This window comes from Apaloderma vittatum, unplaced genomic scaffold (assembly GCF_000703405.1).
Source record: "Apaloderma vittatum isolate BGI_N311 unplaced genomic scaffold, ASM70340v1 scaffold3778, whole genome shotgun sequence".
In the NCBI taxonomy this organism is placed as follows: Eukaryota; Metazoa; Chordata; class Aves; order Trogoniformes; family Trogonidae; genus Apaloderma; species Apaloderma vittatum.
In genome coordinates, this window is record NW_009728865.1 from 27,987 (window position 1) to 54,296 (window position 26,310).

The 26,310-nt window shown below is 37.5% G+C and overlaps 1 protein-coding gene across 1 annotated transcript in view; it reads right to left on the reverse strand.

Annotated features, from left to right (window-relative positions):
• The window catches only part of PLEKHA7 (pleckstrin homology domain containing, family A member 7), a 67,300-nt gene that overhangs the window by 4,313 nt on the left and 36,677 nt on the right, over positions 1-26,310 (reverse strand). The window contains exons 7-15 of the mRNA XM_009874215.1: positions 20,667-20,845; positions 19,011-19,496; positions 14,169-14,688; positions 12,094-12,180; positions 9,834-9,887; positions 5,230-5,298; positions 4,980-5,060; positions 3,579-3,728; positions 2,782-2,883 (exon numbers count right to left, since the gene is read on the reverse strand). Of these exons, the coding sequence (XP_009872517.1) occupies positions 2,782-2,883; positions 3,579-3,728; positions 4,980-5,060; positions 5,230-5,298; positions 9,834-9,887; positions 12,094-12,180; positions 14,169-14,688; positions 19,011-19,496; positions 20,667-20,845 (1,728 nt within the window). The remainder of the gene's footprint in view (positions 1-2,781; positions 2,884-3,578; positions 3,729-4,979; positions 5,061-5,229; positions 5,299-9,833; positions 9,888-12,093; positions 12,181-14,168; positions 14,689-19,010; positions 19,497-20,666; positions 20,846-26,310) is intronic.

Consider the following 26,310-nt stretch of genomic DNA (forward strand, 5'->3'; position numbering starts at 1 on the left):
CTCTACATTTTTCTTTACAGTATTATTCAGGCTAAAACCCCCTAGTTTCATATTCTACAAAAAAAATGAGGTTACAGAACCTTTTCATTTAACTTTGTTCTTAAATCCTATACTAACACTCTTAAAACTGGAAAGGCAGCCTTATGAAACTCATCTTAATATATATAGGGGGAATGTCCAATATCAAAAAACCAAAAAATTAGTATAGTCTCCCAGAATACTGCTGTGAACTTCCTAATGGCTTTTAATGGAAGAAACATAAAAGCCTAACTAACTCAGAAGTGGTGGTAAGTTTAATTCTGCTTGTACTTGGTTTGTTAGGCCTACTGGACATGATGTGTTTTAGGCTGAAACAATATATCGCTCTTGTTGCAAGACTTGATTTTTAAAGAAGGCAGAAGGCAGTGAATTACTTCAGCTGAGAATTGCTCCCAAACCGCTCAAGGTCTCTAGAAATCCATCACTTGCCATGAGCTGCAAATAACTGCTAATTAATCCTATAACTCTGAGAAAGAAAAACTTTAGTTAAAGCTCTGAGAGTTACAGAAGGCCTATAAATTGCTTTCCACTTTCTGTCTTAGATCAGAAAATAGGCTCAGCCAGGTTACAGCTCGGCAGACGGGGTGCCAAGAACACGGCCATTTACATGATGGAGAACGTTATTTGCCTCTAGTGAACTCACGCAAGAGATGGGACGTATCTTGAAAGATTGTCAGGATGCAAACTATAAATTTGCACATTTCATTTCATTTTTCTCAGATTAATCATACTACAAAGAACCAAATGAAGGATTTACAATAATCAAGCTTCTGAACTGGTTAAAAAACCCCCACACATGTACAAAACATCCTGCTTGTGAAACCACTTAGAAAGTGTTCATTAGTAAAGTACAAAAGCTAGGAGATCCTTCACTATTATTTCTTTTAACTGCTTAAATATCGATGTGAAGCAAATATTTTAGACCAAAAATGGACTATATCTAAAAGATAAATAGATAAATTTACTTTTAAATTATGAAAGCCAAGATTGCCCTTTACAAAAGGATATAAATATACTTTACAGGCAAGCATGAAAAGGTAACCTGGAGAGATAAATTGATTCCTCTAACTTCTTTCATACAGAAACATAATTTAAAATTATTTATAAATCCAGAGGAGAAAAACTTAGCAACCAAAAAGTTATCACTGATAGAACACCACATCTCAGTTAGTTTCAGCATACCCAGATCTCCCAACCCTTAAGCAAAACACAATGAAGCCACAATCTTAAAAGCAAGATTCACTGTGACCAAGCTGCTTAAAATATTTAGGTTTTAACCTCTTAATTAACGCTATATAGAAATAACATTAGCCGTTTCCTACAGCAACTGAGTCTGCAAATTTATTGAATTTTTAATAATATTCCATGAGGACTGCATTTTTTAAAACACAGCACGTATTAATTTAGTGTGATTGGAAAATACTAGATAAACAATCTTGAGCCTACATACCCTTGGGCAGAGATCAAAAAAAAGCATATTATGGGTACTTCAAGTGAGACTTCTTTGAAGGAATATAGTTTTAGGAATACTTGGTACTTTCTGAAGAAATCACCTCCTCTTAGTATCTCCCAAAATAAGTATTGGGAGACATTTCTTCAAATCTGAGCCGCAGGCAATACACATATACAGACATATATATGTAGGTACACATGCACGAAATACAACGGGTGTATGTTTGTGTGTGCATGTGCTTTTCATTCTAATTATTATCTATGTGACATGAGACGATAATAAAGCTCAGTCAATGTTTTTTTCTGCACAAACAGCATCCCCTTCTCTCTGTACTGCAGAATCACACGCCACACAACCAGTTTTTTAAACATGCTAAATGCAAAACTGTAAATTGTTTGTTAAAGCACTTCAACACAGTACATTTTGTTTAAATCTGTAATTTCCCTTTGTTGAACAAAATATCTTCATCTCTGATCAGATATTTGTTTTAAATAAATAAATAAATTTAAAAATTTAACTAGTGACCTCTTTTGGTCTGGATATTTGAGGAAATAGGCTAAGATTTGAGCAAAATACGTACATTAATTCTGTTCCTTGTATTTTGTCTTTTAAATAAAACTGTTCTGCTTGAAACTAGAACAATAATCCGGACTGTATTCCTTACTCTAAGAACAAAATCACCAGTTGTAAGCAGGTATGTAGAAATAATCCGGTATGCCACATTCAGTTCAGCAAACAGAGTAATTTAGCTTCAAACAAAGCTTCTTTGTCAGATTCAAAACTGAATAATTGATTTAAAACCAAGATGCCTTTCAATTACTGATGGCTGTTAAACACTTATTCCACTTCAGAAAACAATCTGCAGAGATACATCTTCCATAAACAGAAGAACATGACAAAGAACAAGTAATGACAATAACAAGCGAGTGACTGATGTTCTTAAAAATGGATAGAGAAGTCAACGATGTCAGATCAAATCAATAGATGACTAAGAAGTCCTGCACAGTCTTATAAATTAAATACGTTAACAACATCAAGATGTCAGCATGTCATAAAAACATAATAAAATAATGACAAATTTGCACAGACAGCTTACCAGGAATGATGACACAGGCTGTAAGACAGCTGCTGCACAGCCATGCCCGCACAATGCCTGAACTTGGCAAACTAAACCACGGGACAGCTGAATTCAGTGCAAAATTTGCAGAGAATTTCTCTTCTGAGGGGACAGCTTTTGAGTTCAGACAAAATTATCTCATACATAAACCAATGTCTGGAAAGGGACTCACCTGAGATACCAATGAACTAATCATCTGTTCCTGTAAGGCTTTTTTCAGCTGGCTCACATCCTTTTCTAATTTCAGATATTCATTCCAGGCATTTTCCATTTCCTGTTAACAGAGTGAATGCTCTAATACAATGTTACGATAAACTTTGAAACTGCACTATCCCTTCTCTAACTGAGCACCATGATGTTTTTAAGATGGTGGTGTTCCACCACAAAAAATAAGCAAAAAAAAATCCATATTGGAGTCTACCTTTTCGCTTAGAGTTGATGATGAACTTAAAAGTGTTTTGTAGCTTGCAACATCAAGTTAAGAATCCCTAGTTAAAGAACCCCGGAGAGCTTATTCACACAAAATCATTTCTTAAGCATAAAACTGGCACTTAAAAGAATATGAACTACGACTAATAAGAAATTAAGGAATTATGCCTATTCCAGTTCCATTTCCTTTTACTTTACTCCTCTATTTAAAACAAATTTACAATTAAAATCCAGTCACCTAAACCAGACCTCATGTTTGAAACAAAGCAGTTTATCCTTTAAAAGCTCTGTAGACTGTGTTGTAATGGCATTAGAAGCGAACAAACAAGAGGACATCCGGAAGACAAGGCTATCCGTAGATTATTTCCTGTGTCCATGGCACCACAGCCTGCCTTCTGACCCAGAAATGCAAAAAATCCAGTGTCTGGAGCAGTTTTATGTAAGGAATTCAGAACAGGTATGAACTCCTCTATCTAACAAACAATATAGTTTAACTGATGTTTTAATTACAGTTTTCTTGAAACAACCAAAACCACATACCGTGGAAACTTTAGATATTTCAGCCCGAATATGGATGAGATCCTCTTGCAAAAGTCTTTGCTGGTAAGAAATTTTTTCTGCGTGTTGTGGCTGGTCTTTGTACTGTTCCATCTGCCTGTGCAAAACCTCCAAAACGGATTCCAGCTGATCCTAACAAAGAAGATGACAGTAAGCTTAAAATATTTACATGGAATTTTATGGATTGACCTGTGGGAACCCAAAAGTTGCATTCCACGCTCCCAGTCTTTCCTCTAAGCCACCAGAGGTTAGGCTTAGTCTCCTGTTGTGGAGACTAAAATGTAAATGAAAAAGTGAAAGAGCTTTAATTAACCATTATAACCAAATTTTTCTGATATTTTCACTAAATCCTTCTCCTAAGTAGCCCAAACTGTGGAAAACACACGGTTCTGAGAGGGAAATTTTTCTATTTACAGTCTGTACAAAACTATAATTTCCAGTTTCCGAAAATTTCCCTTAAGCAGAGCTATGACAGCCATACCACAGCACAGCATCAGCTGTTTATTTAAGGATAGGGTTTTACTCACTGCTAAAGCTGAACTTGCCACACGAGGGATTAAAATATTGTCTAAAATGCGAAGTAGGCCTGATTCATACGGTCAGGAGTAAATAACACCAAATCATTTTTGTCCAGTAGCTCTTCTGAGGGACTCACCTGGACAGCATTTCCATTTTGGAATCGATTTTTTTCTGAACCTCGATTTATTGACACCTGTAGCTCACAGGCAGTGAAGCAGGCGAAGATACATACAGGCAAGGAAAGACAAGGCAAGGCAAACCATTTCCTTCCTGTTTACTATTTGAACTCCGACTTGAATGGGCACAGAGGAAAGGAGGAGTCACACAAGATATTCCAGCATTTCAGTCCTAACTCTCAGAACTAAGTTCACAGTACTATATGTAAACTAGCACAGGTTTCTGAAATCACAAGTGAATCTCTCTCCCTTCTCTCACTCCTTTTTTTTTTTCTCCCCAAAAAAAGAAAGAAACTCAAAACTGAACCACACCACCACACAAGTTACAGTGAGATCTCAATGCAGCAGCACGCTGCTACTCACGCAGTTTTTGTGCAGGTGGGAAGAACTGCAAATGAAACATCTCAGCCTCCCACCATACACCTCCTATTCAGACATGCAGCGAAACTACACGGAAAAGCCTATGAACCCCAAGTTGGAATAAGTCTCAGAAAATTAAAGGTACATGGTTTTAAAACATCCATTTTCAAAAACGTTTTCTAAAAGTGGGTACGAATCCTAACATAAAACCCCAACTCTTTTCTTAGTTTGTTTATACACATATTCAGTACTTCGGTTTTTTGTTTAGAATTCTGTATTTTATTATTAATGTTATCTGATTTTATAAAGCCCTTTTTAATCTACTTACTTTATTTTCCTTAAGGGCTCTTATTTTGTCTTCCAAGTCCTGCAGAACTCTGTCCTGCTCACAGAAAATGCTCAGCTTGACCTGCAAATGAAATCATACACATATATCATGTTAGATTTTAGAAATGAAGCAGAGAAGTCTCCATTAGCAGTATTTTACCCCAAAGAGTAAAATAAAGTGAACATGTAGAAGTACAACATAAATAGTCAAAACAATGCAAGAGGGATCTCAAGTGGTGTTTCATACTTACATCAATATCACTTTCTGCAATCTTGACAGGTTTTGTACTTCTTTCTTTCAACATGTCACGACCTGTCACCTAAGAGGAACAGGTTTTAAAGATGTGAGAAATCTGTTGCATGCCAAAACCTAACTATGCTTCAACAATGAGAAGTTTTGTTAGAGTTACTAACAAATACGAATAAAATGTTGGATGTAAGTCTTTTTAAATATGCCTTTGTTTTTAAAAAGTGTTATCAGAAAGGATTACAAGTTATATTTTAGGCTATTTAATAACTCTTACAGTAGCTTAAAATTCTGTACAAAAAGTATATTCCCACCTGTCTATGGTTACAAAGGTTTTGTTCCTGCAAAACCTAACAGCTTTAACAGCTCAGCTTCAATACATTTCTTGAAGACAAAGGACTTGACTAGTCCCTTTAAATGCATGAATGTGAGAATTAATTAATTAACGACTAAAAAGACTTCTTTTTGGAAAATATTTCACTCTATACTCTCTCTTCCACAGTACATTCTACATTCATTCTACACTGACTCTTCCACAGTACTGGGTGAATTTTATTAAAGACAGACTGCCTTAAAAGTGCTATAGTGGAATTAAATGTAATTTATCTACTTTGACAGGTTTATAATATACCAAATCTCTCATTCTGTAAGTCACTGGTTTCATATTTAATTTCTGCTGAGAAGATTATCGTCTTACATAACACAGCTTTTTAAATCAGTACAGAAACTATATTATACTTCCAACCTTCACAGCAATTTTAAAATGAAGGCAAGTCTATCTCCACAGAAACATTTATTATTTCCACTGTCTACATGGGCCCCTTTTTGTGAATAAATGAGGTAAGAAAAAGGTAATATAATACAGCTCATTAATGGTTTTTAAAAGCCTTAAAATCCAATGACTTAATAGTACTAGATTAGAACACTTTTAAAGATCCACTAAAGCAAATACTTCCCTACCAAAGACACACTTAGTGTTTAGAAGTATAGGACTCATATACAGGGTACTTCTACACAGGCAAGACTTCATGAAGAAAAATTTACCTTAATATTGTCTTTTATAGGAGCAGAGGTTTTAATATAAGAGCAGAGGTTGTTGGCTTTTTTGGTGGGTTCGAAGGGGCAGTTTGCGTTTTTACGGACTGATGGGCTATCTCCCCACTTGAAGCTACAAGGCTAACTTCTTAACTCCACGAGCACCTACAGAATTACGCTAGCTCCCCAAAAGTAATTAAATTTTACTGTAAGTGCAGATAAATCTTTAACACAACCTTAGTCTCTCATCTAGCGCGTTATGTGAAGTTAGCCATTTACACACAGTATTTTCAAATAACAAAGCAGGTTTAAGACAGATGAGTACGGTCATCATTTACGTTTACTGTCTTCTCTCCTCCAGTGGCAGGTTCCAGTCAAAGACTTACCCCGTGGTTTTATGGTTAGTTCCCCACTACCAAAATGAAAAGCATTTATTGCCTCTGAAAACTGAAAGTTTTCAGATATTTTCATTTTCAACAACGATTTGTTTTATATAAGAAAAATCCTGTCTTTCAAAAGTAATAATGGAATTTTTTAAATGCTAAACCCTATGTACAATAGCAACAAATAACTATATAAGTATAAATACTAGCATGTCAAAATAATAATTTTGCATATTGAATTACCTGCAAGCCAAAAAGAATGCAAAAGCTTTTCTCAAAGAAATGGAGTTAACAAACACCAGAGTGTACAGATTTTGAGGATATTTTAAGTTACAAAATCAGAACTGTAAAGAATTTGTTAATTATCGAGCACTGAACATAAGAACATAACGAAGATTTAGCATGCTTTCGCAGCTTCAAACTTACACATAGGAGTCACTACTTGACACAATCATTTTCAAAACATGGTAAAATGAAACCAAACACTGAGGTCAGCCAAAATTTTGCATACAGACTCCAAGAGGGGGAAAAAAAAAAAAACGGAAAAAGAAAAAAGGGAAAGAAAAAAAAATCTAACAGAAAGCATTACTGGTCACCAAAAGACACCTGTAAAAGCCAGAACATGTAAACATTGACTGCTGTTTGAAAAAGCAATGAGATGAGCACGTTTGAGATGCAAGCAGTCTTACATGTATACTGGATAGCAACCCTTGTGCTGAGTTCTTTAGCACTTTGTATATCATGTTGATCAGAGGTCCATTATTTTCTATCTGTTTCAAACAAAAGTTTAGTAATAGCTCGTTACAGATGGAAAAATCAAAAAAACGTTACAACTCAAAACTCCATGAGCAGCAGTAGTCCCATGCTCTTACAGCACACCGATCCTTGAGGTTTACAGGCTCTACAATGTGCCGTTACAGAAGCTTATCTCGTTACAGTGTGGGGAGCCTGTTTACCCACCCCTAAGCCTTTTTTACTTTTGCAGAACAGACGTACGAACACACAAGACAAAACAGGATTTGCTTCACCCTGTCCCATCGTGCTTTCAAGTGTGTTGGGAAGCACAGCAAGATATTTTCTGTCATATAATATGTAGCAATGCCTGCACCAAGAGCTCTGTATTGGTAATTTGAGCAATCTCAGTGCAAGAAGTTATTCTGTTCACATTTAGCGTTCCTCCCCCAATAAATACTTGTCATGCACTATTTCCTTGTCTTGGAAGCTTGCACCAGCAACCTCTTTCAACTGCTGTAGAAACTGAATAGCTTCAGATATTACAGTATGACTGCCCTGAGAGGGCCCAGATTTGCTCACTGGTTGCGCAGATTACTCTTAGTGACACAAACTTCCATACGCTTCCTCATCTGTATTCAGTATAAACTACTTGGGAATGTTTGTAAAGTATTCTGAAGGAGGCTGCCCATCCATCTCTCCCGCAGCCTGCTGGAAATTGATTTCAGAGTCACAAAAAAGGAAGCTTGCCTCACCACTTGCCTTTCACCTTATTTGCAAAATCATCTAAGAAGCTTGTGAGGAAAACCCAATCTTTCCTTCCTTTGCTTTTCCCTTCTGGTTTTATAATACAGGGTCTATCCACTTTAGAGTAAAAAACAACTGTGGGAAGACAGCTGTGTAAATCTGTTTGCAAAAGCAGCGTGGTTATGTTATATATACAGCTACACCATTTCTTTCATGCTCCACACAGCTCTATTTCATGAGTGAAAAAAGAACAGAGTTGAAGAATTTTGACTACAGTTCTAAAGTCTTCAGTGTTACTTAAAGCTGTTTGATCAAAGCAGGTCTAACTCAAAGCTCAACGAAGTCAAAAGCGAGACCAGAATTAACAGCCTCAAGTGGCTCAAATGAAAGGTAACACACAAATTAACTGTGAATTTGCCATATTCCACCATTACTGTATCACTGGCTGATTTGCTTAGTTTCCTCCAGCACTATTCTTCTTCCCTGGTACTGCAAAACAAAGGACCTCTACATTTAGGGGTAAACCACAAATTTAACTGATACAAAGACACCTTCTCAAGTTTAACATGGTCTCCGCAACCTCTCAGCAACCTGATCTGACTTTTTACAGTTTACGTTACGTGATATTCTACCTTTTTATATATCTATCTATCTATCTATCTATATATATATGTATATGAGACATTTAATATGCATTACTAATATTAACCATTGATATATTTGTTATATATTCAGCCAGTAAAACAATAGATAAAATTGAAATATGCATATTAATAGGTCCAGCCAGCTCATTATTGCACAAATGCAAAATCCCCATAGTGTCAGAGAGAACTACACACCAGCAAACGGTAAGGACAACAAGGTGCCAAATTTCATTCCACCTTCATTTTCACAAACATCATATGACTTATATGTGATGAGACAACCTATATACCACACAAAGCAGCAGATTGCTTTGCTAAGCAAAATTATTATATGGTTTGGGGGTGAGTTTCCTTCTTCAAAAGCTGGTATTACTAAGTCTGCATTTGCTTTCAAATTGCCAATTATCCGGTGCACCAGATACAGAAGTAATTTAGTTCAGACAGATGCTACAATGCTTAATATCGTATTTTTAACTTTTCTTTTTTAAAGGAAATAGCAGATAACATTATTTGGACAGATTCTATCTGTGGATGGATGGAGGAATGGATGCATTTGAAAGCTCTTGGCTGTACTAATATGAAAACAATGACAGGTGCTAATTAATCACCACATTTTCAGAAGAAAGCAAGACATTATAAATATGGTTTATTATAAAAAAAGAGGAAAAAGTGAGCTCAGAAAGATTCAAAGGGCAAAAAGCTGGATAAAAAGAACATCCTATTTTACTCAGAGTTGACTTCATATTGGTTCTAATGCTACAGCAGACAACCATTTTGAATCATTTGTTTATCCAATTTCACTAAGCCCACTTAATATCATTCATCTGGAGCAGCAGTAACACAAGTTCTTTCCACAGACTGAAGTAATTATGTTTTCTGAGTTTGCATTTTAATTTTATCATCACTACTATAAAGACACTAAATATCCTAAGCACAACAGTGATGGCAAAAGACACAGTTTCTATCTTTGAACAGAAGAGGATTTAAAAACCTGCAGGTACAAAGATGATATGCAAAAGACCACTGGGTTAAAAAAATAATGCAAGTAGACTCCTATAAAATCTTACCTTTAGATCCAAATACTCCAAATCCTTTTTCAACTGTATGTAAGTGTCATCCGCCTCCAGAGAAGTACATAGGAGAAAAAGAACGCAATGTATTTGAATGTTTGAAACAACTTCAGAACACTTGGATTGGTTTATATATAAGAACATGGATTAAAGAGGAAACAAAATAACAGACTAGGAAGTACATAAAAAAGCACATTTGCTTCACCAGCATATTGCTATTTACAGCTGAAAAATGGGCAAAATATTTCTCAAGAATATTACTACCTCATGCCCACCCTGCAAACATCGATTTGGGGTTTCCACCTCTACTAAGACATGTAACTACCTGAAACAACAGATTTTCAGAAGTTTCCCTTCCCTGAAAAGTTTTGGTAGTGTCCTCTAGCACATGTCTCTCCATGAGAAGACTCGCACATAACTGAATGTCAGGTGTAACTACAAGCCATCTTACAACAAGTCATTAGAATACTTTTGACCACCTTTCATACCCATTTTCAGACATGAACTCCTTTACTTGGGGAAAGCACAAAATACATTTTGTAAATAAAATACTGAAAAAGATCTCACATATGATCAGAGAATCTATTTGGTCTCTTAAGTAACAGCATTCAACCCGACCCTTATTTTGCATTGGCTCACCTGTAATTGCTATCAGCTTAACTTTATAGTTACACTCATCTAGTGATATCTGCATTACAACTGCTTCCAGAAAAGCATGCACAGTCAAAACAAAGTTATATCTCCTTTTTTCAGAAGAGGTATTTACAATATATTACAATACATTACAAATTAAGTTTAACTGTTGCAAATGTGCTTTGTAGGCAGCCAAAACACCACAAAATTCCTAGAATTTTTACTGCTATTTTGACAGGATTTTAGATCCTGGGTACATTAAACTTCAGATTAAAAGAAAAATACAACTATACCTTTTCTCAAGTTTTGAGCCAATGAGAATGTGTAGTTGAAAAAGAAAAGAAAAACTCTTTACGTCATAAAATCAATAGATCACACTTGCATTTCTTGTCTGGTCAGTTTGTAAGTCTGGCTGAGGACTTGACTAGAAGTCTGCCCATTTTTTGAGAAATCCCTGTTACTATCGCTCATCTTAGTGCAGTTGTTCTGTAGGTGAGGTAAGTTGGGAAAACTTTTCCAATTTCAAAAAAGTTCCTTTAGTTTTAGGCCAACATAAAGCCTTCACCAACTCCAAGAAGAGTCACCAAAGAGCTCAGTAAGCACTTTTCTGTTTGATCTCCCATTTACAGGTTTCACACATCAGCGCAATCACGAACGCCACTAACGACCCACGACGCCCCTGAGCTTTTACGAACCAACGTTCACCTGCAGAACCGACACAGTTAGAAGCTCATGTGAAGGCACAAACTGGCTGACGCAGTTCAGTTTGCAGGTGACGCAGCACGCGGCACACGGAGCCAATCCCATCATGAAAGCAGCGCAAAGAAATGAGTTTGCTTTAGAATGAACTGAGCTAACATTTTAAAGCACATTTCTGAAGATGTAACATTTTCAGAAATAGTGCAAAAAGGAAGTATGCGTAACACTTGGAAACACACGCGCTGGTGCCCTGTAACTTAAAACGCTTATCTTTTATAGCAAATACAGGAGCAAAGAAAAACCGCAAACGACCTGGAAATTGTAGAATACCAAGGAATGGGCAAGAAAGCACAGACTCAAGCATGCCACTAACGAAGCATTTGCAGAGTCACAGAATGTCATACGGCACAGATGAGTCACGCAGCAGCTGACCTGATAGGTGGAATTAGTTGGCAAGTGCTGCAGTAATTGTGCGATTGTGTAATTTCGAATACTAGCCAACTTAGCCTGATGTCTCCTTAATCGAATGAGAAGCAATGTTAGCTCTTCAGGCTGCAGGTATTCAGACATTGTAAAGAGGAAATTAGCAGTCTTTCGGGAGAGTAACTGTAATTACATTTTTCACCTCAGTGCCCAGAAACCAGTTACTTGACATGATTAAGCAATTATTTCATTAACTTTGCGTTTGGTCAGACAAACATAATAAAAGTTGAATCTTGTAATAACAGGCAGCTCACCCCTGTTCACGTTGCAGGTAAGAGCAAAATCCCTACAGGCTTTACTGGGAGCTGGTTAAGACTAAGTTCTTATTCAAGTTATTTAAGCTTTAACTAATAAAAATACAACTACTGTGGAATGAGCAGGATTTTAAAGCTTTTAACGCTATGATGACACGAAAGGAAAAATAACTGCTTGCCCAACTTACCGACTTGCCATGCAAACTGGGAGCGCTCACGGTATGTGTCATGTAGCCCATGGTAGGCATAGAGCGTCGATCTAGGTGAGTTGAGCTCTGTAAGAAGCCACAGTCAGAATTGTAAGGACTCTCTCAAGTGAGAGGTACGTTGCACTTGAGGGGAGGATACAGAAGATATGCATCTGTGCCACAAACTTCCTATTTGAATTCACAGCATACTTAAATTAGAGAAATATTCACACGGCAGCACGATCCACTGATGATTAAGTAAAACTTATGAATGAGGAAATGCAAATTTAGCACTTGTGATGCTGGGCAGATCAGGGGATTCTGGCAGCACAAGATGCTTCTGCAGAACATGCAAGTGGCCTCCAGCAAATAAAAAAACCAAATTCATAAAATTTCTCCCCACCTAATGGCTCCCAGAGAAAGGGCTTATGCCCTCCAACAGCAGGCTTGTACTCCTTGGTAACAACTGTGAATGCCCTTTTCTAGCCAGGGAACACTAAGCTACTGACATGAGTGACACCTTGTGGCAACGGGTTCCATTAATACCATTTTAAAAAAAATAATCATATTTGATCTGCCCTTTTATGCTTTGATATGAAAACCTACTGCACATTCATTCTTTCACCTTTCTCTTAATGTCAAGTTTTTATGGCTTTCTTCAAGGCAGACTAAACATCTCATGATTTATTTTTATACTTGTCCCAGAATTTCAGTGAATGCTGTTTTGTTCTCACTTTTTTTTTTCTCCTTTTTTTAAAAAGTGTAACTGGATGGAATTTAATGAAACATTCCAGTGAGGGTGGAGTATCACAGATTTCTGTAGATGTATACATTTCAATGTAAAATGCTGCTGTGTGCTTACATACAAGAACATGAGCATTTTTCTCTAGAAACTTTTACAGAAATTTCAAAGAAAAGTTTTGCAGATGAGGAAAACCATGTTTCCCTATACTAGTAAAACCAGTATGACATAAAAAGAATTTTATTTTACTAGTGAAATTTATGCAGCTACATTGCACAGGAAGGGAAAAGACTGCTGTACATTCCTTCATACGGGATGTAATGCTCCTTCAGCTTACACAGAGAAACTAACGTCTGGTATAATATAACTGAGAGTTCAAAAAATACTGATTTCCAGAGCTGCACATCACTAGACTATTTCATCCTCTGACAGAATATTATAAACCTGCAGATGCTGAAAGACAAAGGGTGGCTCTACTGCATATATACTAGGGCAAGAACTGTGCAGGAAGCTGTTATGAAACCTAAAGTCACGGTCCTGCACCCTTGCTGGGTATCTGAGTTTACAAGTCTCTTTGTAAATACTTTCTCCACCAGAGCCCATGGTTGAGGTGAAAGAATTGAAGCTTTCATTTCCACTTACTCCAGTGCAAGAGTTACTAAGACAAGTAAATTCAATCCTGAATTACTTCATTTTCTTAGACAAGGAGAGCATGTGGAGTACCAAACAGGGAAACTTCTGTTTTCTGAGGATACAAGAGTGTCTACAAAAAAATGATACTGAAATTCTGCAGAAGTTTCAGACCAACACTGCCTGATTTTGGTTAGTCCAGTGATAATGATTCTGCAAAGAGCTTAAATTACCAAATGCATGATCGATTATCTTTTTAGCCATAACTAAAAACTGAATTAGATGTAAGACTAACTACAATATCATAAAAAAAGGAGAAAGCACACACAGAGGACTGCAAGCATAAGTAAATAATGAAGAGTTGATTCTGCCCAGTTTTAAATTTTTGCCTACCTAGTCTGTAAATTAAAATACTATAATTTGAATATTTCATAAATAAAAACACATGCCTTCCACTTTTTGAATGAAAATATTCCAATCCAGTGTGCTGTGCTACCAATGTTCCTTTCCTAACCAACAAAAACTATTAATCTCAAATGATCAGAAAGGAAGAGTTTTAGGAGAAAATTATTCATTAGATAAACTTTTACAACTTGCACAATCTTTAATACACATGGAAGGATGCAATGAAAAATGACTAAATTAAATTATCGTTCGACATCACAGTTAGAACAGTTTGAAATCATTTATACCGTACACAAACCTTTACAGCATGGTTTCGTATCTTCCTGGGGGATCCAGCAAAAGGAACATCCACAGTCGGCCTCTCATCAGATGGTTTAACTGTGAGCCTTTCTGCAGGAGTATGTGGTCTCCTTGGGAGAAAGCTTTTTGGAGGTCCAGGTGGAGGAATATCAGATGGAGAGGGCGGAACAGATATTGATCGTGGAACGTCTAATGAGCTTTTTGACTTACCACGATCAATAAAGTCTGAAGAACCTACATAAAGAGGGGCAGTGGGGCTGCCGTGCTTAAATTGCTGTCTCTGCTGCCACTCATAGAGCTGCCAAACAGTTCCATCCTTATTTGCTTTCCTTTCCTCCTGGGACATCTTCAAGTGGCTAACACGATCTTGTGCGTATTTATAGTCACTCGGCAAATTGCGGTTTGGTGGTGGTGGTGAGCTCCCTGAAGGCTGCCTGGTATTCTTTGGCAAAGTGTGATAATTTTCAGGAAAAGGTGGATTGGGACCCTGACGTGTAAGAGTCTGATCAGAAGTGAGGCTGTAAAGAAGGAGTAAAAAAAGGGTAAATTTTAGGATGCATTGATGAGTAGGAGTGATTGATAAAACCTCCAAACTCTAATGACATTAGCATAGCAGCTACAAGACACAACATACACACGTAAATTGAAAAGAATTTACAGCAATATTAACCAAGTAGTATTAACAAAATCTACCCTGCACAAAAATATTATGCTGCATTCATGCAAAGGTGCAAATATTACAATTACAGGCTTCTAATTTAGTGTCTAATGTAGGATGACCTACTGGAAATAGCTTAAGGGACAGTAACAATATGTACTTTGACCAAAAAAATATCAAGAACATAAAGAAAGAAATTACCGTAAAGTTCAAAGAGCAAAGCTGTTAACTTGAAACATTTCTCTTCACCTAAAGCCTGCTCTCCACTAGGTGGAGCAGTTTACGAACAACACATGCTCCTTCATTATCAAAAACTACCCTAAAGCGCAATAAAATCTCATCAGTCACAGAATGAGTATCTCAGGTGATTTTTGTTCATGTGAATGAAGCAAAAAAAGTAGTTGCTCCAAGTCCCCGAGTTTGTAAAATTTACTTTACTGACCTGATGCTACTGGTTCTACTATTTCAAGTAACACAAGGCTTTTTGTTACCATACTCACTGACAAACTGGAATATAAAGAGGCATTACATCCTGGCTTTAGTGCTGAATCCATAATGCGCTTAAACTGTAGAAACGAAATCTTTTAGCAGACAGAAAGTTAAGACAGAACTAGCGAAAGCTTTGACAAAGTGCAGTTAGCTCCCTCTCCTCCTCTAAAGTCTAAACCTTTCTGTAGCCTCAGGCTCTTTCTGTAGCCTCTAATTTCTGATTTTCCTTTTAAACACCCTGGGCATCGATCAACTACTGAATGTTTCAAGCCATCTGTGTGTGGTTGTTTCCTAATTGGTCATGAAAAGGTAAAGTATTCAGATTAGCAGGAATTACCGGTAATCAATGAAGTCATCGGGGCCAGCAGCTTTAGGAGCAAAACCAGTCTGAAAATGAAGACCCCATGAGTTGGGGTGAGGGGAGACTCAAGCCTTTCTTCTAGAAAAGGATGTATTTGTCTGAGGAACTAAAAACTGTTTGGATGAAAGCAGTACTTTGAATAGCTGGGAAGTGCCGGCTTTATGCAATACTTCAGCCTGCTAGAGAAAAGGCCAAAGTTGCAGGTGTGTTACATTGCACAGGAAAAGTCATACTCAAAGCTGAGCTTCAGAAGCCACTGCCCACATACAGGCAGGTTCCAATTTCTCAGTAGATGAAGATGGGAGAAACTTCCAGCTATGATGACAGGCTTTAAGCAGGTGGCATCTTTTTAAGGTTTTCAGTCCCTTAAAAATTACGTAAAAATAGGCACTAAGACAACACACGGATTTCTACAGCAGGAAACAAACTATGTCCCAGATAACTCAAATTAGTCCACAATGGACTCTGGACAATTGTTTTCTCAGGGATCAAGAGTAAAAGTGAGCAAAAGCAGTCAGCCCTCCCTCTCTTGAATGATGAGGTTTGAAGAATAAAAAAAAGGAAAGCAGACACTGAAGAGTGCAAAAAAGCCCTAATGCTGTATTATACGATTATTGGCCATGAAAATCCTTCAGGGTCTGCAACGGGAAACAACCGCGCAGAAGATTTTGTGAAAAGAGAAGATAAATGTTTAAAAGAAATACAATTACGAAAGAAATACAACGCTGTGCTCATTCATGGGAATGCACAGAAGCTAACAAAGACAAGTAATGTTCCATCCTTAAGCAAATGAGGAAGGAATGGAAAGATTTGCATGACAAGAGACGTTTAACATTGTATTTGCAAGGAGGGATATTCTTCAACAAGACTGCATTTAGTTGGGAAATATTAAGCTTACCTTTATCAGATTTATTTTATTTTATTAAGTGCAGATAAACTGTTAGAAATAGCAGATTCTTTACAATTACACATTCACTATGTCCACCCAGGCACTGGAATCAGATCAAAGACTAATCATTTCTGGACAGCTGCTGTTTGATGGTCCTGCACTTACTATATTAACCTAATTACTTAACACCAAAATCTCCTGAAAGCCTCCTTTCAAATCTTCTTCCAATTCACTAAATCTCTCTCAAAGGCTGACGTGAACCTTACCAAAGCAGGTATTCCCCTTTCCTGAGAACAGAGAGGGGTGAGATGACTCCATGGCATGTGACTGCAGTACAGCTCACTGTCTAAGAGAGATGAACCTCCAAAACAACCGCTAACACACACTAGTTAGCACACAGTTCCAAGGGCTTTATAAAAAGGGGAAATAAAATAGCCATTTGAAACATCTAAATCTCTGTATAAAAGGTGCAATCCCTGCAAATAACTATACAAACAAATGCTGTATTTGTGTGAAGCCTCTAGCTAATAGAGTTCTTTCTTTCCACAATCAACTTGCTGGCAAGCATTGCATCTTCATACACCTGAGCCAGAAAACAACTAAACTGTACTCACTGTGTGTTCAAAAACTAGGAGGGCTTCTAAATCCTCAGAGATTCTTTATTTGAAATATTTCAGGTGGAATAACAGTAAACACGGAACAATAAGAAATTAAGTGCTTCACTCATACTTACTAACATCAAAATGGAATGTCAATCAAATTATCATCTCTACCTTAAATTTCTACATCCTGAAAACAAGAAGACATTTGACAACTAACACACCACTTTCATCCATCAGTTAAGTGCACTGCAACAGCCTTATCCGGTTGAGAAAAGGTGTAATTTCAAAAAAACCCAATCCATTAATCTCCATGAAGGGAACACGCAATTTATTCTGAACGCAGAGAACGTAACGGCATTTGTCAGGAAAAGACAAAGAAAACAAGGTCAACTGAGCTAAAACAGAACACAAAGAAAGTTCTTAAGAAGAAACTTACTATATATATCTCTATATATCTATGTAAATTTAGATTTGAGTTAACTCTTGGGCAGTTTCACTGAATCCTTACAGCAAACCTAGCTGGGGCGGCTGGGTTTGTCTAGAACAACCGCTGGCACCTGCAGCAGCACTCTGCTAACACTACACCTCAAACATGCCGGGGGTTGATTTACTGGAAAGACTAATTAGGAAGAAAGCAGTACTTATTTAGCTATCAGTCAAGCCTGTTCACCACCTGCACATTTGATGTGAAAAACACCAACAGAAGTTTTCTTAATCACCGGTTAATTATTTTTCTGTATTATTGTAGCCTAATACAGCTGTGCCTGTAAGAAGAACTAACCTACCAAGTACTATTTTTCATTAAAGTCATATTCTCTTGGGAAGCACTGATTCATATCAAGGCAAAAACATGGAAGAAAAATGTCTCAAGCAGTCTAGAAGAATGTTAAACAAAATTGAAAAGTATAGAAGCTCCTCGAAGGGTCATTCCAAAGATAAGAGAGCAGAAGAACGGACTTCCAAACAAAATTACCAAGCCTTAAATTTCTTAGTTGATCCACAATTACGAAAGTTAGCTTTGATAAGCATTAAAAAAATGCCCCAGATGGTTTGTCTGCCCTAAAAGCAACACGCTAACATCTCCTATTTTTCTATATTAAATTTATGCAAATTTGTAAGGTACTAGCTCAGTATTTGAGAAATCCTCACATGCAGCACAGAGCCCAACCGTCTTCCCTCCCTCTTGACACAAGGTGCCATTCTACTTTACTTCATTTTTTCAGCTGGTCCTAGTCTGACTGCCCACTTTCAAAGTACAGCAATTAGAAGATTGTCAAATAACAAAAGTGTTCCAGTGTGCATTCCACATTTCAATGTGACTCACACGCTGTGTCTCTGAGTGCAGTGATCTGATGTAGAGGAGTGAATGGATGTCTGGAACAGGAGTAGAAGGGAGGCAAAATAAGTCAGCATTCTTTACACATAAGCGGAAAATAAATGGCAACCTAAAATCTATGTTGTGTAGCTGTTCATGAATAAGAGTTAGCCGAGGGCTGCCTTTCACTTTCTGGCTTTTCAGCTGTAGCACATCTTAAGAAATTTTAAGCATTCACAGTGATTAAAAACAGTAAAAAACCCCAGCACTCTAATCTCATTTTTTCTATTTGCAATACAGTGATAACATTCAAGGGATTTGATTAGCCAATCCCATATTTACTTTCCCATGAGAAAACCACCTGAAGAATACCATTCTGCACTGGAGGAGAAAGTTAAGTTTTGTCATATACTGTCTCCGTAAAATATTACTCCGATTTGCACAAAGCATACTACTAATACATATTTTCCTTTGATTTAAGAAAACGCCATTCGGCGCTCTATTTAAAGACGGGCCTGTTACTAACCTTTTTGTATCTCCTTTTTGGACTTTCACCCAGTGCTCCACTTGAGCCATGTTACTTTTTCTTTGAATCTGTTTATCTGGATTTGTTCTGGGAACAAACCCTCTTTTATATGAGCTGGTACCATTCTGCTCCACTAGACCAGCACTCACGCTTAATGAACTAGGAAGCGTTCCATTTTTCTCAGCGGGCTGAGGCTGAGCCACTTGGGACCTCGACGCATTTGTTAAGTCTGAAAATAATGAATCAGCTTCTGTTAACGCGTGCTTAGCCTTTCCCTTTTTAGTTTCCAGAGTTTCTTTCCTGTGGATGTAACGCTCGTCCTCGCCCTTCTCTCGTCGTAGCTCTTCGCGCTTATCATATCCAAGCATTTCAGCTGATTTTTGATAACTTTCTTTTGTATCTGTCACCTCTGCCTTCACACACTCTTTACAGGCATCCACGTGATTGACTTGGGGAACTGCCTGCTGATCTGCTTTTCCAGTTTCTCTGAAAAGAAAACACATGTCAGTAAAGAACACTGCTTACTTGTGAAAAGTTGATGCGGTTTTGGTACTATTTTAGCAAGGATACCAACCAAAGCACTTTCTCCAGGCTGTGATAAAGCTGACACGTTAAGATAGACGTTCAGCAAAACTCAGCTGTTATCCCAGGTACACAAGTTACCTTTAGAGCACTATCAAGGAAGCAGAAGTCATTCATAGGCATCTGTAAATGTGACTGAAACTACTAACACTGTACAAAAGAAGTGCTCAACTTGCGTACTACTATGTAAACAACTGTAAGAAAGTCTTCCTGTCCTGAGAAAGCATAAAAAACCCACCAAACTGCCAACTATTCATTTCAAAGTCAAAAAAGTCTTTCGTATCTTTATAAGAAGCCTTAGGGACTAGCCATTTCTGGCCAAGAGGACAGAAAAATATCTACATTTGAGTCAGTGTTATGATTGTCCAAGGAGTTTCCAACCTGGGGCCCACTCTTGCAAAAAAACAAAATAAAAAAGTACCTCCATTGCTCCTAATACACGCTGCAATGCACAATAGTTTACCTTATTATCTAAGTATTTCAAAAATTCCATACCAGATGCCTTAATATTAAACTTACAAAACACTACAAAACGTCTAAGGGGTCCTACAAGTTTTTTGTCACTTTTTGACACATAACATACTTCAACTGCAGTTTTCTTCATCTCCTTATAGCAACAAGCTTCTCAACCACGTTTTTCTCTTCCAATTCAATGGAGTATCACTGATCTTGGAGTAGCACAGAATCTCTAAAACCAGAGTTCAGCTTCTTCAAAGCTTTATGGAAATTGAATGTGAGTAAGTGCTATGAAACAATTGTCTGATACCCTAGTTCTAAACACTCTCTTGAAACAACTCAGTACTTTTTTATCTTTTCCTTTTAATTTGTCTCTCCCCAAGGGTGCCAACTGGCTGTTGCAGGTGTACGAATTCGCTCACAAAACCTGTAACTTTCTAAGTTATATTTCCTAAAAAATTACGTATATACACAGAAATTCCTCCGTGCCACTAACTGTGGACACACAATTTGCGTGTAGACACAAATACTAAACACCAGCATTTCTTAAGAAAATGTGTGTACAAGATATGCATTTTTAAGATTTTTAAAAGCTAACAGTTTCTGTTTTGAACTTGCCTCTTCAGTGAAGAACGTGTTTGCATAAGAGCAGCTTGATTCATAGCCCGGATCCAGCCATTCATATCCTCTTGGGTATCTGCACTGAAGTAGTATGTCCGCATCCCTGAATGCTCTGCCTGAGAGCCAATAACAGAATTCTTATTATAAATATATGCCCGCATACCTGTATGAACAGCCTGTAAGAAAAAAAAAAAAGAAATAAGTCAGACAGCCCTTTCATTTTTTTCCCCAGAAAAAATATACTGTAATCTTTGCTGGTTTCTTAAAAAAAAAAATCTTTCCAGATTCTCTGACGGTTTCTTCAGTTTTGAGCAATATTACACTGCCACCACGGGCTATAGTGCAGCAAACTCAAATGACATTCTGATTTTTACTGAAATTCGTCTCTTGCTCGCACTATTAAGCTAGAAGTGCAGCACTTGTGCTTTACATAGTAGTAAATGTCAGGTTTTTCATTTTCTCTTAATTGATACATTTCATAAATATTTATATTCATAAATACCATACAAAACAAATTAGAGAAAATCTCAGAGACATGCATAAGCAAGCCAATTTTCCCAGCTCATTTAATAAAGCAATTTATTCAGACAAAACAGAGACGAAAACCTTACAGTTCAAGCAAATAAACTGCTTAGTTAAGAACTGATTGTAACACACGTTAAGATCTTTTGGTTAAAGCGTGCACTTGAACCTCTGTATTAGCTACAAAATCACAAAACTTACTGATAAAATTAGTAATATTGATGGAATTACCACAGCACACAAAGTATTAACAAGTACCTCTGCACACCCAAATATGCCATGGAATTCCACTGCAAACTAGAGGTACGTGGAAATTTCTCTATAAATTTATTCAATATTCAATTATATTCAACATGGAATGTCTTTGCAACTCTAGGCTAGGTGAATTTAATCAATTCTCATCCATATTTTATAAACAATAGCATAGGTATTACTAACCCATATAAATTCTGAAACATTTGACTGTATTTCCTCAAAGTCACTTTACAGATGTGCCTCATATTAGCAGGAAGAGATTAATCTCCTTTCTTTCCAAGAACTGAAGACAGTATACTCAGTTTGAAAGCTCTTGTAATGATATTAAACCAAAATTAGTAATTTAAACTGCTTTTTATAAAACTAAATCTGCTATCATGCACAAAAGCTGAAGGCATGAAACACTGCTGAGACAGGGTCTTTTAAAAAGGAAAAAAAAAATTATCTCAACTTTTTAATTAGACTAAATCTTCTTTCAAAGGCTGAACATATCTCACAAATCTTCCCTAAATGACTGGTCTTTTTATTTAAATGAAATCCTCTCCCCCTCATTACATCAAATTTAAGAAGGAAAAATCTCACTTTACAATCACAGATGGCTTCAGAAATAGAGCAATAATTCTGACAAACCCCAGGCTATTCAATCCACTGCATCCCTCCCTGAACGCTGTAATCTCAGTTGTTTACCCTGAATTTCTCAAATTACCATAATCTTAGAGACTCGTATCAAAGAGCAAAAGCACTTGCTTGCTGTTCCAGTACTACTGCAGCCTGCTCTTAAAAATGTGTCACACGTGGCCGTTCCCTTCCGCGCCTTGAGCCGGGAGGCAGCGCAGTCCCCGCAGGGCGGCCAGCCACCCCAGCCGAGAGGGCAGCGGAGTGGCCAGCTGGAGCGAGGAGGAGGAGGAAAGGGTGACAGAGACCTTCAAGGCTCTCTCCTGCTTGAAAGAGTCTCTGCTTCCCAAGGGTGTTGGCCGATCCGGGAACACCAGGTGGTTTCTCCCTCGCCACCGCGAGCTGCCCACCTTAACAAACCCGGCCTTGCACACATGGAATGGGAGCTCTGATCAACTGGGTATTCAGGAATCCCAGTGGGTTTTTTCCTGTTTGTCTGGTTGAATTCTTTGGGTCTGAGTTTTCTTTGTTGTTACCCACGCATTGGTCTTTTTTTTTTTTCCCCCCATTTTGAGACCCTTATGAATAGCCAAAACAAATGGGATTTAGAAGCACTTAATTCATTACAATTTATGGTTAGCAGCCAGTGTAAGAAGAGACCAAAAACTGGCAGCTCCAAACGTAAAGGAAAACAGCAATTTTAACAGTAGAGCTTTACAGTTACCATGTTGAGCCCATAGAAGATGCTAGAATTCAGAACGGAAGTGACTCCTGCAGAAAAGCAGATGGCGCGTGCCCTGCTGCCGAGGCCAGAGCAGGACCCTACCATTGTTATATACTTGCTGAAAAACCCCAGAATTTTGGGAAATTAACTGTGGAGATCGTGTACCACATCAACAAAGGGATGTAACAGCTGTCTGTCCTAACTGACCTGTATGTCCGTAACTCATTTACCTTGCTGGGTTTTTTTCAGCGGTGCGCTACAAACACAGCTGAAAGTGTTGCCTAAGAGGCAAGGTAGGTGAAAATGGTATAAAAATGCAAAGTATGTTGCACCGTTCTCCCTTGAGAGACTGACCGTAAATATTCCCAACTTCACAAGGGAGAACGGAGACACTGTGTTATTACCGACAAACACAACATTCTGAAGTTCGTAATACATAAAAAACTGGTTAAAGAAAAATCAGAGATACGTCAGTTATTTATTAGTAGCGTGTTTTATATGCAAGAAAACCACTGAGTCAATGTCCAGTAGCTGTCACTGCTAGCAGACACAGAACCTAGCGGGTCTTATTATTTATTTATTTTTAAAAGCAATAGCTATTAGGACGACTACAGCATACTAAAAAGCCTAAAACACAGCACATGCGCACACATATACCATACACACAACAGGGAAAAAATAATATTGGTACCTATTCATGCATTCAGATGCCTTAATGTGGATAGATTGAGAAGGAAAGCTGTCTCTCTCCCACAATGCACAGAAGGAGAAATGGACAGTAAACCCCAAGAGCGTATCAACAGGACAAGACAAGGACAAAAAGTTAAACAAGTTAAAATCATGAAAAGATTCATGTTTCCAAAGAAAATACTTAACAAAAGACTATGCTAAAAACAACTAATGCCTAGAGCTGTTGTGTTCACCTCCAGTCATTCAAAATTCCTAGGAAAGAAGTCGTCACAGTTCATAAGGCAAAGGGATGCAGAAAGGAACTGGTTTGTAATAATTTTAATCTCTTCAAGTTAGCCCTCTCGATATGCTGTAACACGCAGGAAATTCTACGTTCTCCTGCAGGTCAATACTTATGAACCACTTACGAGCAAAAACTGAAATAATACTGAGCCTTCACCATAAACACCACAACAGCATACTACAGCCGAACTCAGCTTTCACCTTCAATTAATCCTGAGGATTTTCAGGACTTCTAGAAGATAAAACCTTTCCTCTTCCAAATTTTAAAGTGGCACCTCTTAAATTTACAGCCCTTGATATTCCTTTACTTGACTCCCCACACCAAGGAAAGTTTTATAAGCAATATGGGTGACTAAGGAAGCAACAATGCTCCAGAGAACACAAAGGAACAAATATTCACGTTCACTAAAAAGTACAGCCCATTCTCTATTAACCACAGTAAGTATTTCCACCTATTTATTAATGTTGTGCAAACTTGTTCACGTTCAAATGTATACATTGGATTTGTGTTCCCTCACATTTGTATCAGCAAAAAATTACTATATTGAAAAATATAGTAATTAGACTAATTAAATATCTTTAAGACGTCAGCTACTGAACTAAATATGCAGTCAGGATCCTGAGCTTAACGGCAGTGGCTGATGGCTAGTTATAGCACTTTGACCGGCAGCAAGAAACAATGTGAAAAATTTATCAAGATAGATATTCAAAAGCAGAGTTTCTAAACATTTAACATACGTACTGCTACACTTCAAAGTAGGTTTCTGATTGCATTTGAACAGCCTGTACGCAGTTCTGCAAGCCTGTAATTGTTAAACACCCAAAAAGACACAAAAGTTTAAAGCTGGGCCTCAGGAAATGATGAAAGGAAAAGAATTTTGAGAACTCTCCCAGTGCACATTTTAACAGCAGGGTTTAACATATATCCTAGTGAGCATGTATTTTACAAACCTTCTTCTAACTGAATTATATGCAAAAAGTATCCATGTATTTGCTAAGTACCCTTCCCTCCCTTAGTTCTAAAAAAAAAAAAACAACTGCAAATTTTTCACAGTTTGATTGCTTCCCTAGCTTCGAAATCTCGTTGTTACTTAAAACAACTACTTAAAACTTGAGCCAATACCCCTATTGTAGCAGAGGATTTACAATAACCTGAATAAGTGTCAGACCAAATGTAAAAAGTGACATGGCACATTCTCCCACTCATTCAGGAATTAAATGTGAAAAAGTCTTATCGTTATTTTGGGCTTAATCTGCTTGTGTTTTCTATTTCTGGCTGCACTTTGTTGTGAGACAGAATGTCCGTCTACGCTCTGGATATCGAAGCATAGTGACGAGATTAGATAAAGGTAATGACTGGTGAGTGATGGAATGCCCGGCCGGCTGTGCTCCTGCCACCGTGTCCCCACAGCTGACTCCACGACCACTCAATGTCAGTGTTGGATGGGGTCCACGAGACACGAATTTTACAAAATTCTCCCACTGCCCTAGGAGTTGGTTCTAAATAAAATGAAACTGCAGCATCAGGTCTGCAGTCAGTTATCAAACACCTAAAGCAGAGTTAAAATGGACCCAACAAACTAATACATGGCAGGTGTGTTGTAGATCACACCACGGATTCTAGTCGACAGAGAGGAGAGGCACAGTTTGGCAGCGGTGACCTGAGAGCTTGTGCACAGAACATACTGTTTGGAAACTACACGTAGGTTCTCCTCTTTCAACACGTGCTTCTTCCTAGAAACCGGCTGTGGAAGAGGAGAGCTTTAAGATTTGTACTCCTTAAATGCTGGAGTGGAATGTTTTTCTTAAACAAAGGTTCCTTTGTAGCGTGTCCTGGTATCTCATGTTCAATGCATTTGAAAAAGTACAATAAACATTTCCAAAGTGCACTAGCTCTCTTTTTTAAATGCATTTCCCAAGTTAATATTTGTGCAGTAAATTTCCAATCATTATCCACTTGAAAACAGAATTGAAAGCAATAAAAGGCAGTCTACAATTTTAAAACAAAAATCAAAAGACAAGAGAAAATCTAAGATGAGCAGCCATTCTCCACAATCTCAGCACAGAAAGGATTTAAACAGAAAGTTTCCTTTCAGATCTCCTAAAGTATACCTGATAAAAACATAATTTCTGAATTTTTTTAAAGTACATAGCTCATTTGCTTGACAGACAAAAAGGTTCTGCTCCAAGTATCAGCAGAATTTAAATCTGCGATATGCACTAAAGTTTCTAAACTTTTGTCTTAGTGACGCAGCTCAGACAATAAATTGGAGTCAGACTTTTCCACTGTCAGGAAGGAATGTATGTTTTATTTCACCTTTGTAGGGTTTTATAACAAAGAAACCTGTAAATTACACATTTTTTTTTTTAAATGGAAAAACACAATCTTCAAACTGTATCAAACAAGCCTATTTTTTCTTTAGAAAAGTCCCTGTCACTTAGGATAACTACTGCTCTCCACCCAAAAAGGAGAAAAAAAAAAAAAAGGTTATTCTTTTTTCAATTGAAGCGAGGAAATTATACATAAAAAGCTACTACGTTGTCATTTTCTAA